General features: G+C 40.3%; 1 protein-coding gene and 1 pseudogene across 1 annotated transcript; both read left to right on the top strand.

The window, feature by feature from the left end:
- The first annotated feature begins 1,790 nt into the window (after positions 1-1,790).
- Positions 1,791-2,762, top strand: LOC127227852 (olfactory receptor 5AN1-like; annotated as a pseudogene).
- A 9,984-nt stretch (positions 2,763-12,746) lies between these two features.
- Positions 12,747-13,706, top strand: LOC127228894 (olfactory receptor 5A2). The gene has a single exon (XM_051194002.1). The coding sequence runs from the start codon at positions 12,747-12,749 to the stop codon at positions 13,704-13,706; it is 960 nt and encodes a 319-aa protein (XP_051049959.1).
- Positions 13,707-13,992: the final 286 nt, after the last annotated feature.

Raw genomic sequence — 13,992 nt, 5'->3', positions numbered from 1 at the left:
TTATGCTGGAGAGGATGTGGAGAAAGGGTACAATCCTCCCCCCTCACAATTGCTTGTGAGAATGCAAACCTGTACAACCATTTTGGAAATCAGTATGGTGATTCCTCAGGAAAATGGCAATTAGTCTACCTCAAGATCCAGTAATTCCACTCTTAGGCATGTACCCAAAAGATGCATATTTATACAACAAGGACATCTGTTAACTATGTTTATGGCAGTATTATTTGTAATAGCTAGAACCAGGAAACAACCTAGATGCCCCACAATTGAAGAATGGATAAAGAAGATGTGGTACATTTGTACAATAGAGTGCTACTGAGTGGGAAAAAAAAACAATGGAACTAGAAGAAACCATCTTGAGTGAAGTAATCCAGTCACAAAAAGACAAATATGGTATGTACTCACTAAATCATGGATATTAGACATAAAGCAAAGGATTACCATCTTATAATCTTCACTGTCAGAGAAGCTAGGAAACAAGGAAGACCCTAAGAGATACATACATGGTCCCCCAGAGAAAGGGAAAGGAACAAGATCTCCTGAGCACATTGGGAGCATGGGTGATGGGAGAGGGAATTAAGAGAAACAGAAGGGAAGAAAAGTTGTGTAGAAGAGGACATGAGGGATCAGAAAGATTATGTCAGGGGGAAGAATAGAGGAGAGCAAGAAAGGAAATACCATAACAGAGGGAGCCATTATAGGTTTAAGGAGAAATCTGGCATAGGGAAATGTCCAGAGATCTACAAAGATGACCCCAACTAACAATCTAAGCAGTAATGGAGAGGCTACCTTAAATGCCCTTCCCTGATAAAGAGACTGATGACTACCTTTTATGGTATCTTAGAGTCTTCATCCAGTAGCTGATGAAAGCGGAGGCAGAGATCCACAGATATTCACTGAGCTGAACTTGTGGAATCCAATTGCAGAGAGGGAGGAGTGATGAGCAAAGGGGTCAAGACCAGGCTGAGGAAATACACAGAAACAGCTGACCTGAACAAGGGGGAGCTCATGCACCCTAGTCTGATAACTGGGGAACCAGCATAGGACTTACCCAGAACCCCTGAATGTGGGTGTTAGTTAGGAGGACTGGGCAGTCTATGGGTCCCTCTGGTAGTGGATCAGTATTTATTCCTAGTATAGGGATGGACTTTGGGAGCCCAGTCCACATAGAGGGATACTCTCTCAGCCTAGACACATGGGGGAGGGCCTAGGCCCTGCTCCAAATGATATGACAGACTTTGAAGATGCCCTATGGAAGGCCTCACCCTCCCTGGGGAGCAGCAAGGGGTTGGGATAGGGGTCCGTGGGAAGCACGGGAGGAGATGGAGAGGGAACTGGAATTGACATGTAAACAAGACTGTTACACACTTAAATTAAAAAAATAGAAGAAAAAGGGAATAAAAAATTATTGTTTTATTTAAAAATATGTAAGGAAATGAAACAAAAACTATCACACTGATTTTGAACAAGAGGCCTCTATCTTTAATTGTCTCCAAAAATATATACTTTTGCACAGTATTTCAGAAACCAAACACTGGCTTTGAGCCTTTTCTGTGTCCAGGCTCTTCATTTGGTACTGCAAATCGCTGTACCTTATATACCCAAAGTCAAGCAAATGTCAGCTATTACAGCTTAAATTGGTTTCAATGTTCCTGGTTAGTTTGATCTGCCTAAATGGTGGTTCTGAATCTACAGCTGCCTGGAGTCATTGTGTCTCACTGTCTACAGGGATGAAAATGTTTTCTCTTCTTTTCTATTCTTTGTTGTTGTTTTTGTTGTTGATGTTGATGATGATAACTATCATCATTAAGACATTGATTGGGGAAGGAAACACTACTGTGATAACCCAGTTCATCCTCCTGTGACTCTCTTATTTCCCCCCCAAATCACAGCACTCTTCTCTGTCATGTTTCTGCACATTTACAACACAATAATGACCTGGAACTTGTCCCACATTCTTTCATAAGGATGGATTTCCCACCTCCACACAACTATGTATTTCTTCCTGTCATCTGTCCTTTCCAGACCTCTGCTACATCACTTCAATGTTCCCCAAGATGCTTTCCAGCTTCTTCCAGGAAAAGTAAACCTTTGTGGTCTGCATGCATCAGTACTTCATTTTTTCTAGTATGGTGCTCAGTGAATCTTATGACAGCCACAGCCAATGACAGGTATGCTGTCATTTGTAGCCCACTGTTTTATTCACCAATCATGTCACTCACCCTCTGTGATCAGAAGGTGATGGGATTTCATATGACTGAAGTCACAGGTTCTTTGTCTCAGATTTGTGCCTTGCTTCAGCTCCTCTTCTCTGGACCTAACATCCTCAGACATTTCTTCTGTGACATGCCCCAGCTGATACACCTATCCTGCACTGACACTTTCTTTGTACAGGCCTTGTTTCTGTATTGACAATGTTGTTTGGAATAACAAATGCTTTAGCACCATGGTATGTTGCCATGTCCATCATGGGGATCATATCAGCTAAGGGTAGGTCTGCGTTCAAAACCTGTGCATCATACCTGACAGCAGTTTCCCTCTTCTATACCTCAGGTTTGTTTATGTATTGAAGTTTCAGTTCTGGTGGTTCCTCCAGCTTTGACAGATTCGCTGTCGTGTTCCGCACTGTGATGATCCCCATACTGAACCCCTTGATTTACAGTGTGGAGAGGTTACAAGACAGGACCCCTGTTACTAGAGTCACTAATATACATCTTTCTCAGAGATTTGTCTACAAGTTACCATCATGTGCACATGAATGACACACTACATGATTTACAGAGTTTAAACAGAGGCTCAGTTGATATTGGCAATAATGTCACTATGAACCAATGGTCATCTTGCTGCCACAGGAACATTTTAGTCTTGAAGAGTTTGATTTCACTTCAGAGGTAATATTTGCTTCCATTATTCTATTCACAGGTATTTGGATTTTTTTTAAAAATAATATTTTTATCTAAATTTGCAACAAGGTTGTTTTACATGTCAATTCCAGTTCCCTCTCCATCTCCTCCCATGCTTCCCACAGACCTCTATCCCAACCCCTTTCTGCTCCCCAGGGAGGGTGAGGCCTTCCATGAGGCATCTTCAAAGTCTGTCATATCATTTGGAGCAGGGCCTAGGCCCTCCCCCATGTGTCTAGGCTGAGAGAGTATCCCTCTATGTGGACTGGGCTCCCAAAGTCCATCCCTATACTAGGAATAAATACTGATCCACTACCAGAGGGCCCCATAGACTGCCCAGTCCTCCTAACTAACACCCACATTCAGGGGTTCTGGGTAAGTCCTATACTGGTTTCCCAACTATCAGACTGGGGTACATGAGCTCCCCCTTGTTCAGGTCAGCTGTTTCTGTGGGTTTCTCAGCCTGGAATTGACCACTTTGCTCATCACTCCCCCATCTCTGCAACTTGATTCTAGGAGTTCAGCTCAGTTTTTTTACGCTGAGTAGTACTCCATTGTATTTCACAGGTATTTGTGATGTCTACTGCCTGAAAAAAATATAATTTACACTAACCTGGTAATATCTCATGAAATGACCACTCTGATATGACTGAATATTTTCTAAGACATTTCTCATTGCTAGCTATCCAATAAAAGTCTTGGACACATATTTTTCTATTCCTGGTGTTGGCAAAAAATGAAAGGAAGAAATCATCTATCAAATAAAGAGTGCAGGGGGTTCTGGTGTTTTCAAGTGGCAATTATTAACATATTTAGTGGCTTGAGTTTTGCAGGTAAAGTCCAAGTCAATGCCAATAGCAACAACTGATTTTGTACTGTAAACACCTCTAATTACATCCTGGTGTGATTTTCTTGATGTATGTAGCCAAAGGAATTTTATTACCAAAGTTTTTTTTAAATATTTCAAGGCATATGAAGACTTATAATATCATTGTAATAAGGATCCCTGAAGACTATATTGTACTATGAGAGATAAACATAAATGTGGGGAACCAGTATACTTTATTTCTTACCACTTGTATCCAGTGCTTTGTGTTCAAAAGTTAGAAGGTATGTGAGATGATACAGCAGGTGAAATAGAATAGTTATTACCTACATCTTTCAAGAAGTTTCACAATATATCAAAGAATAGCCAGTAATGCAAACTGGCTTCTATCTAGTCAATTATTCTTGTTTAAGAGAGAATATAGGATTTGTGATCCTAACTCCTTAATTAAAAACAGGACTATGCTGTGGTATTAATAACAATATAGCCTTGTTTTGCTAATTCATCAAGACCTGAACAGATGCATTTAAACCAGCTGTCGTGAACATGTTATCTGTAGCAATTTGTTAGAGTCTTAGTGTTGTCTAGGGTAGCAAGGCTAACAAAATCTCACAGGAAAAACCATTTGGCTAAGACCATAAGTAGAGATAGTCAGGGTTTGCACATGACCAGGATTGAGAGAACTGGGTGTGTAGAACATGTGAGAGAATGAAAAGTTTCACCCCATGCCGAGGGAACAATACAATATTAATTGAGGATGTGTGGCCACCCATCCAGGCATATTCTTATGAGCATAATTATTTAAAGATGGACAAAAATTCATGAGGAATCAATTTCTGAAAGACTCTAAGAGCTTCAGAAGAATGTGTACATGTGGAATTCATTAGAGAACTTTTCTGGAATATTGCAAAGATCTACTTCCATTTTGTCTTATTTTTTAATTTTTTTGTTTACTACAAGAACTTTACATATTTATGAAGTACGTCATGATGTTTTGGTATATGTATTCACTAAATAATATATCCAAATCAGAGTAACTTTCATAATCATCACCATAAATTACTGATTTTTTAATGTAATTTTTAATTTAAATTTGAAACAAGCTTGTTTTACATGTCAATCCTAGTTCCCCCACCCTCCTGTCCTCCCCTGCTCCCCCCACCATTATAAATCCTATCCCCTTTCTGCTCCACAGGGAGGGTGAGGCCTTCCATGGGAAGTTTCAAGGTCTATCATATAATTTGAAGCTGGGCCCATTCCCTCCCTTGTGTGTCTAGGCTGAAAGATTATCCTTCTGTGTGGAATGGGCTCCCAAAGTCCATTCCTATACTAGGAATAAATACTGATCCACTACCAGAGGCCTCATAGACTGCCCAGTGCTCCCAACTAATAAAACATTCATGGAATATAGGTCGGTCCTATACTGGTTTCCCAGCTATCAGACTTGGGTGCATGAGCTCCCACTTGTTAGGATCAATAGTTTCTGCAGCCTGGTCTTGACCCCTTTGTTCATCACTCCTCCCTCTCAGCAAATGGATTCCAAGAGTGTAGCTCAGTGTTTAGCTGTGGCTATCTTGTTCTGCTTCCATCAGCTACTACATGAATGCTCTAGGAGGGCATATAGGTAGTCATCAATCTCATTATCTGGGAAGGGCATTTAAGGTAGCCTTTCTATTATTGCTTAGATTGTTAGTTGGGGTCATCCTTATAGATCTCTGGACATTTTCCCTAGTGCCAGATTTCTCTTAAAACCTATAATGGTTCACTCTATTATGGTTTCTCTTTTCTTGCTCTCCTCTATCCTTTCCCTGACTCATTCTTCCTGATCCATCATACATCTCTCTCCTCTCCTCTTCTTCCTAACTCCCTCTCTCCTCCCCCATGCTCCCAATTTTCTTGGGAGATCTTGTCCCTTTCCCATTCTCCATGTCTCTCTTAGGGTCCTCCTTGTTTCCTAGCTTTCTGGTGGTGTGGATTGTAGACTAGTAATCCTTTGCTCTATGTCTAAAAACCATATATGAGTGAGTACACACCAAGTTTGTCTTTTGGTAACTGGGATACCTCACTCAGGACAGTATCTTCTAGTTCCATCCATTTACCTGTGAAATTCAAGATTCCATTGTTGTTGTTGTTGTTGTTGTTTTTACAATGAGTATCACATTGAATAAATGTACCACATCTTCTTTATTCATTCTTCAGTTGTGGGGCATCCAGGTTGCTTCCACATTCTTGCTATTACAAATAATGATGCTATGCACATAGTTGAACAGATGCCCTTGTTGTATGAATGTGCATCTTTAGGTACATGTCTAAGAATGGAATTACTAGATCTTGAGGTAGACTAGTTGCCATTTTCCTGAGGAACCGCCATACTGATTTCCAAAGTGGCTGTACAAGTTTACATTCTCATCAGCCGTGAGGATTGTACCCCTTTTTCCACATCCTCTCTAGCATAAACTGATATTGGTGGGTTTTTTTTTTTTTATTATTTTAGCCATTCTGACAGAATTGTTTTTATCTGCAATTGCCTGATGGCTAAGGATGTTGAGCACTTTCTTAAGTGTCTTTCAGCCATTTGAGGTTTCTCTATTGAGAATTATTTATTCAGTTCTGTACCCCACATTTTAGTTGGATTATTTGGTGTTTTGGTAACTAGTTTATATTTTGGAAACCAGTCTTCTGTCAGATGTGGGGTTGGTGACTATGTCTTCCCATTCTGTGGGCTGCAATTTTTGTCTTATTGACTGTGTCCTTTGCCTTACAGGAGCTTTTCAATTTTAGGAGATTCCATTTATTAATTGTTTATCTCAATGTCTGTGCTCAATGTCTGTGTTTTATGTTCAGAAAGTGGTCTCCTGAACCAATTCATTCAAGGGTGCCTCCCACTTTCTGTTCTAAGAGGTTCAGAGTGGTTGGATTTATGTTGCTCTCTTTGATCCATTTGGACTTAAGTTTTGTGCATGGCGATAGATGTGAATCTATATATGCAGTCTTCTACAACTCAGCATGCAGTATGCCAGCTCCACTTGTTGAAGATACTTTCCTCTTTCCATAATTTTAACTTCTTTGTCAAAAGTCAGGTGTTCATAGGTGTGTAGGTTAATATCAGGGTTTTCAATTAAATTCCATTGGTCTATTTTTGTGCCAATACCAAGCTGTTTTCAGGACTATAGCTATATAATAGAGTTTGAAGTCAGGGATGGTGATGCCTTCTGAAATTTCTTTATTGTACAGTGTTGTTTTGGCTATCCTGGATCTTTTGTTTTTTCATATGAAGTTGAGCATTGTCCTTTCAAAGTCAGTGAAAAATTGTGCTGGGATTTTAATGGGGGTTGCATTGAATCTATAGATTGTTTTTGGCAAGATTACCATTTTTACTATGTTGACCCTACCTATCCAAGAGCATGGGAGATCTGTCCATTTTCTGGTATCTTCTTTACTTTCTTTCTTATTATATAGGTCTTTCACTTATTTGGTAAGCATTACCCCATGATATTTTATGTTGTTTGTGGCTACTATACCGGGTGATGTTTTTCTGGTTTCTTTCTCGGCCCCATTATTGTCTGTATATAATAGGGCTACTGATTTTTTTTTTTTAGTTAATCTTGTATCCTGCTAGTTTGCTGAAGGTGTTTATCAGCTGTAGAAGTTCCCTGGTAGAGTTTTTCAGGTCGCTTATATAAACTATCTTATCATCTGCAAATAGGGTGATTTTGACTTCTTCCTTTCCACTTTCTATCCCCTCAGTCTCCTTTTGTTGTTTTATTGCATTAAGTTTCTCTCCATTTAGTTTGATTTAGTTGGTTTACTGTATATTGTTTTTATTATGTTTAGTTATGTTCATGTTTTCCCTGATCTCTCCAATACCTTAATCATGAAGGGGCAATCAAAGGGTTTTTAGCATCTATTGAAATAATCATGTGGTGTTTCTTTTTCAGTTTGTTTATATGGTGAATTACATTGATGGATTTTCATATGTTGAACCATCCCTGCATCCCGGGGATGAAATCTACTTAGTTGTGGTGAATGATTTCTCTGATGTGTTCTTGGATTTGCCAGTATTTTATTGAGTAATTTTTAATCAATGTTAAACCATTAATACTGAGGGAAAGTAAGGACATTGATTGTTAATTCTTGTTTGGTTTACATTTGTTGTTGGCAGTGGTATTGTGAATATATTTGTCCTGCTTTACCCTTGGGTTCTGGTGAAGTGGGATTATCTATTGCCTATGCCTTTGTGAGTGTAGTTAACTTCTTTGGGTTGGAGTTTACCTTCCAGAAATTCCTGTAGGGGTGGATTTGTATTGTAAAAATCTGACTTTGTCATTGAATATCTTGTTTTCTATGTCTATAATGATTGGGAGTTTTGCTGGGTATAGTAGCCTGGGCTGGCGTCCGTGGACTCCTCATATTTGTAGAACATCTATCCAGGACCTTCTGGCCTTGACAGTTTCCATGGAGAAGTCAGGTGTAATTTTGATAGGTCTGCTGTTATATGTTACCTGGCCTTTATCCTTCGCTGCTCTTCCATTTTTTTAAAGGGATTTTCTCATATCATCTTTGAGGGACAGCCTTTATCATTTTTATGATGATATTTTTTAAGTAGCTCCCTTCTGCTTCATCTGCTTTGGTGTGTTCAGGTCTAGTTGGTGTAGAGTCCCTAGATTCTGGTGGTGTCATACTAGTCTTTCTATTGTTGGGTGTTTTCTTGTATTGTTGTCTTCCCATTGCTTCTTCCAGTGGGTGCAAGTGGAGTCTCTCTCTCTACCCTGTTCCTTTTGGTGGTTTGTAGGTGGGTCAGGTGTTTGATGTATGTAACTCTGGATGATCCAAGCTCTCTTGGAGATCTCTCAAGCAGAGAACACAGAGCCAAAGATGTGGGGAAGGCAGGCTCAGGATGGTCTCAAGCACTCTGACAGAAGGCAGTCAAAGGGGCCCAAAGGTCAGGTAAAGGCAGGCTCAAGATGGTCCCATGTGGAGGGGCAATCCAGTATGCACAGATCAGAGCCAGGAAGTTCTAAGGAGATGGTGGGGGGTGCTCTGGCCAAAAGATCACCCCAAGTAGTGGGCCTAGCAGGGCCAAGGAAGAGGATAAAGCAGGCTCTGGGTGGTGGATGGTCCGAAGTACCATGACTGGAACACTCAGGTCAAGGTTATGGGGGGAGCGAGATGCCGAGCTAACTCAGGAGTTCCCAGGAAAAGATGTGGGGGAATTCGGCCTGGGCTGGTTCCAGACTCACCTCAGGGAGAGGGCAGGTTTAGGGGCCCAAAAATCAAGTGTGGGCAGGCTCAAGATGGTCCTGCATGGATAGCCAGAGTAACTATTTTTTAAGATGTATTTATTTTTGGTGTATGACTGTTTGCCTGAATGTATATCATGTGTGGGCTTGGTATTTTTGGAAGTCAGAAGAAGGCATCAGATATCCTGGAACCAAAGTTACTGAGGGTTATAAGCTGCCATATACATACTGAGAACTGAACATGTGTTCTCTGAAAGAACAGTACCCACTCTTAACCACTTAGTCATCTCTCCAGCCCCAAAATAAACTCTTTCATCTAAGTTTTGTTGCTGTATAAAATGGAAATAAATAGAGAAAGAGAAAGAAAGGAAATCTATGACTCAAAATATGAGGTTTTCAGAGTTTCAGGGATCCTTAGGAGATAGTTCAATTTTCTCAATCCCAGCAGACTTAACTGACTTTTCCATTGTGACCCATATGGACAGCAACTGTACTAGGAGTTACACCTAGGCATTAAAAATTAAATTAAGTGTTTTAATTCCAATGAAAGTACGTCACAGTGAAAAGTCATTTGATGCTTCAGAGCACTCGCTGCTTTTGCAGAGGATACAGGTTCAATTCAAAGCACCCACATAGAAGCTCACACCATCTATAACTCCATTTCTTCCGAGGGATCCATTGCCTTCTGTTCTCCACAGGCATGTACATGGTGCATAAGCATGCATGCAGGCAAACATACACATAAAATAAGTGGCTTTTAAAGTCAGATAGGAAGGAAAGACACTTCTTGGTCATAACTCAAGAGAGAGAGTCATGTTATTACTTTACTTCCCTACAGTGATTTCTATTTATCAAGCACCATGTGAAGAAGACATTCTTATTCACTCTTATGTAATGACCTCAACACCCTTTGGGGCAGAAGTTATATTGATTTACGAAGACAGAAGCTGATGTTTAAGAGATTTAACAACTTCACATTTGTTTTATATTGGTAAGAGAGCACAGTTAGACTTTAATCCCAAATATCTCAATTGAAAATTTTTGTTCCTAACCACTATGTTTTAGCACATGTCTTAGGCTGTTTGTGTGCTGGGTTTATTTCCAGCTAAGGACTTCTTAAAGTGAAAGCCTGTCCTTTAACATAAGAGGAAGTCTTCTTGGACCCAAAGAAGGGAATTCTCACAGGTGGGAAACTTTGGTAATGGGCAACCAACCCCACCTCTATTACTCCAGAGGATAATTAGTACTCAGAAGATGTTAATGCTAATGGTTGCTCAGCTTTACACATCGGACTCTGGAGTGGCTGCAGTGGGCAGCCTCTGGGAGACAGAGGGGGGCTATATTTACCCATTAAAATAAACTCCCACAAGTCATTTGGAAACTTTAGTGACAAAGGATCAGACATTCCTTAAGTACCAGTTTTTGTTTACACAAAGTCAATGTATTTTTTAAAAAATGATGGAACCAGAAATGAGGCCCGCAACAGTGGGAAATGCAGATGAACAGAAGATTGCAGAAGAGGTCATGGATGAAAAGCCACTAACACCTTCACTTGTGGTGCAGATCTCAAGATACTTCTTCCTAAAGAAATTCAGTAAGTCTAACTCATTCCTTCCTACTTCATCTCCAGAAAATATAACATTTCAGCTTACCCTAACATCTCTAAAAGAGCAGAGAAACACTGCCAAGTCCAAAGTATGCATAGGCCAGGCTTTGTACAGATTTGAGTCCTTACAACAGTGCCTGATACTTAGCAACTATTAAATAAATATTCACAATTATATTATGGTTGTCATTGTACACTAAAATTATTGCTTGTGACTAAAAAAATATTATGTATTTTATTATAACATGCCAGAGATCAAAACTGACAGGTCACTGTGATGAACTGAGGATAAGCAATGGAACACATTCATTTATTCCATGAATATTTGCCAGGTACCTGTGACCTGAGGGAAGATTCAACATCTCAGAATACTTGGGGTCAGAAGCAGATGTAATGTGAGTGAAAGAAATAGTTTAAAGCCATGCTTGGACAGAGACAAGCATGGAGAGTCAAATACCATATAAGTAAGAAAATATTAACAACTCGAACTTCAGCAAAGAATCAGGGCAAAGGCTCTTTAGCCTTTTTAGACACACTTCTGTATTCACTTTGACACGACACTACTATCAGCCTACCTTTCTTAATTGCCAAGTGTAAACAGGCTTACCTCATGTGCTTAGAATAATAACCTGATCTGGATGAGGACATCCAAGCTGAACTTTGCTGATCACTGTCCTAACAAAGCATTTTTCTTCCAACTTCTTTTCTCTGGGAAATCCCAGTGTCTGGCAGTTCTCGACCCACAGTTAAGCCAGTATCAGTCAGTTCTGCAATTTTCTCTTCCAACTTACCGAAACTTAGTCATAGCCCTTCCATTCTGTAATCTATGATGGCTAAATTGGTCTAATCCAAATTTTTCATCTTTCCATTAATTTTGTGTGGTGACTTGTAGGAAAATTTTTAACAATTTTCTAGTCTTCAGAAGTATGTATATGCATTTTTTGTCTTGGTTTTTTTATGTGGAAAAATAAATTGTTAAACTATGGCTTTGATTCCATGCCCACTCCCACACACATAGATATACTTCAAAATTTATAATCTTTCTTATTCATTTCCTTGTCCTTGAGTCTTATATTAAATATATATAAGGCATTAAAATGATTTATTTTACCTTATTCTGGCATATATTTTTAAGTCAGAAAACCTAAAATAGCCACAGGAAACTTAATTCCAAAAGGACCTTAAACATGGCTGATTCAAAAGTCTCTTCTTTGCATCTGATAAAGTGAGGTTCTGGGGAGGTGAAGGGCCTCTCACAGACCCTTCCACCACTGGAAAGTTGCTGGGGACAAAAATCTTATTTGTCACTTCTAGTCAGTTTTTATTCCATTACACTATAGCTCTTTAGTCAATAAGACATATACCATACAGATTTTAAGTAATGCCAATGGATTATCTTAGGGTGACAACTTATTTTTTCCAGATGTCTGGAATCGTTAGTTGAGAGTTAATAGTTTCTGTGATCTTTCAGACACCTCTCTCTCTCTCTCTCTCTCTCTCTCTCTCTCTCTCTCTCTCTCTCTGTGTGTGTGTGTGTGTGTGTGTGTGTGTGTGTGTGTGTGTGTGTGAGAGAGAGAAAGAGAGAGAGGGAGAGAGAGATTGATTCATATGTGTGAAGGTGTGCATAGGGAACATGCATGTGAAGGTCAGAGTTCAACACAAAGCATATTCCCCAATGGCTCTCCACCTGATTCTCTAAACAAGAGTCTTTCAATGAACTCTGATCTCAATGACTTTGCTGCTACCCTGGTTGACCAGATAGCTTCAGGTATCTTCCTTCTCTGCCCTACCAACCCAAGTCCCAGTGCCAGGGTTACAGGCATGTATTGTTAGGCTTTTGTCATAGTTGTTAGGGAGCAAACATCTCACTGGTAAAGTAATCTCAACAGCACCATGTTTTGTTTTATTTTTATTTTAGGCACAGTGGCATGTGTCCAGTTTTGGCTTTGAACTAACTATACAGTCAAGAATCGTGATAAACTTCTAAACCTTTCCAGCCAACATTCCCAGTTTATGTGGTGCTGAGGGGTCAAACTCATGCCTTTGTGCATGCCAGGCAAGCAGTCTATCAACTCAGTTACATCTCCAGCCCTGAGCTTTTCTTCTTAAAGTTACAAACATAACCTCTATAACCTCAAGATTACCCCTTTTTTTAAGCAGGAAGTTTGTCTATGGCTGGAGGAAGGAACAACACAGCTGTGACCAGATTCATCCTCCTGGGATTTTCCGATCAACCTCAAATGAAGATCTTCCTTTTCATGCTCTTTCTGGGGATTTACCTCCTGACCCTATCCTGGAACCTGAGCCTCATCACTCTCATCAGGATGGACACTCACCTCCACACACCCATGTACTTCTTCCTCAGTAACCTTTCCTTCCTAGACATCTGTTATTCATCCTCTACTGCCCCCAAGATGCTTTCTGACATCATCACAGATCAGAACACCATTTCTTTTGTTGGCTGTGCCACACAATACTTTGTCTTCTGTGGAATGGGGCTAACTGAATGCTTGCTCCTGGCAGCAATGGCCTATGACCGGTATGCTGCAGTTTGCAACCCACTGCTCTACATGGCTCTCATGTCCCATACTCTGTGTTTGAAGTTGGTGGTTGGTGCCTATCTGGGTGGCTTCCTTAGTTCTCTGATTGAAACATGTTCTATCTACCAGCATGATTTCTGTGGGCCCAATATAATCAACCACTTTTTCTGTGACCTTCCTCCAGTTCTGGCTCTGGCCTGCTCTGACATCTTCATCAGCCAAGTAGTTACCTTCATTTTGGGTATTGTTGTGGGGGTGATATCTGTCCTAGTGGTCCTCATCTCTTATGGGTACATTGTTGCCGCTGTCTTAAGGATGAGCTCAGTTAAAGGTAGGACCAAGGCCTTCAGCACCAGTGCATCTCACCTGACTGCTGTGACCCTCTTCTATGGCTCTGGTCTCTTCATGTACATGAGACCCAGTTCCAGCTATTCCCTCAGCCAAGACAAGGTGGTGTCTGTATTCTATGCTGTGGTGATTCTCCTAGTGAATCCCATCATCTATAGCCTCAGAAATAAAGACATTAAAAATGCCATGAAGAAAGCTGTGGAAAGGGACTACATGCTTTCTCATGGGCACTCATTTTTCTGACACTGGGTGGTGTTCACATGAGGATCTGTGCAGATCAATGTTGTACATTGAGGGTCCAAATGTTCTCTTTAGTGGAAAACCTCACCCTGACAAAATAACATTCTGCAACATCAAAACACCACTTGTCTGTACTTTAGATATGAGAAACAGAGAAATTAAGCCAGAACGAAGATGGAAGCCTCCTCCTTGCTAGATACCATCAATAGTATCAGAGGATGTTATATAGGCTTTTAGGAGGAAAGTCATCAACAATATCACCTAGCCATGGACCTTGCCTGTTACAATA

Source organism: Phodopus roborovskii, unplaced genomic scaffold, assembly GCF_943737965.1.
Source record: "Phodopus roborovskii unplaced genomic scaffold, PHOROB, whole genome shotgun sequence".
In the NCBI taxonomy this organism is placed as follows: Eukaryota; Metazoa; Chordata; class Mammalia; order Rodentia; family Cricetidae; genus Phodopus; species Phodopus roborovskii.
Note: the sequence above shows the minus strand (reverse complement) of the source record. Positions and strands in the feature narration are given on the sequence as shown.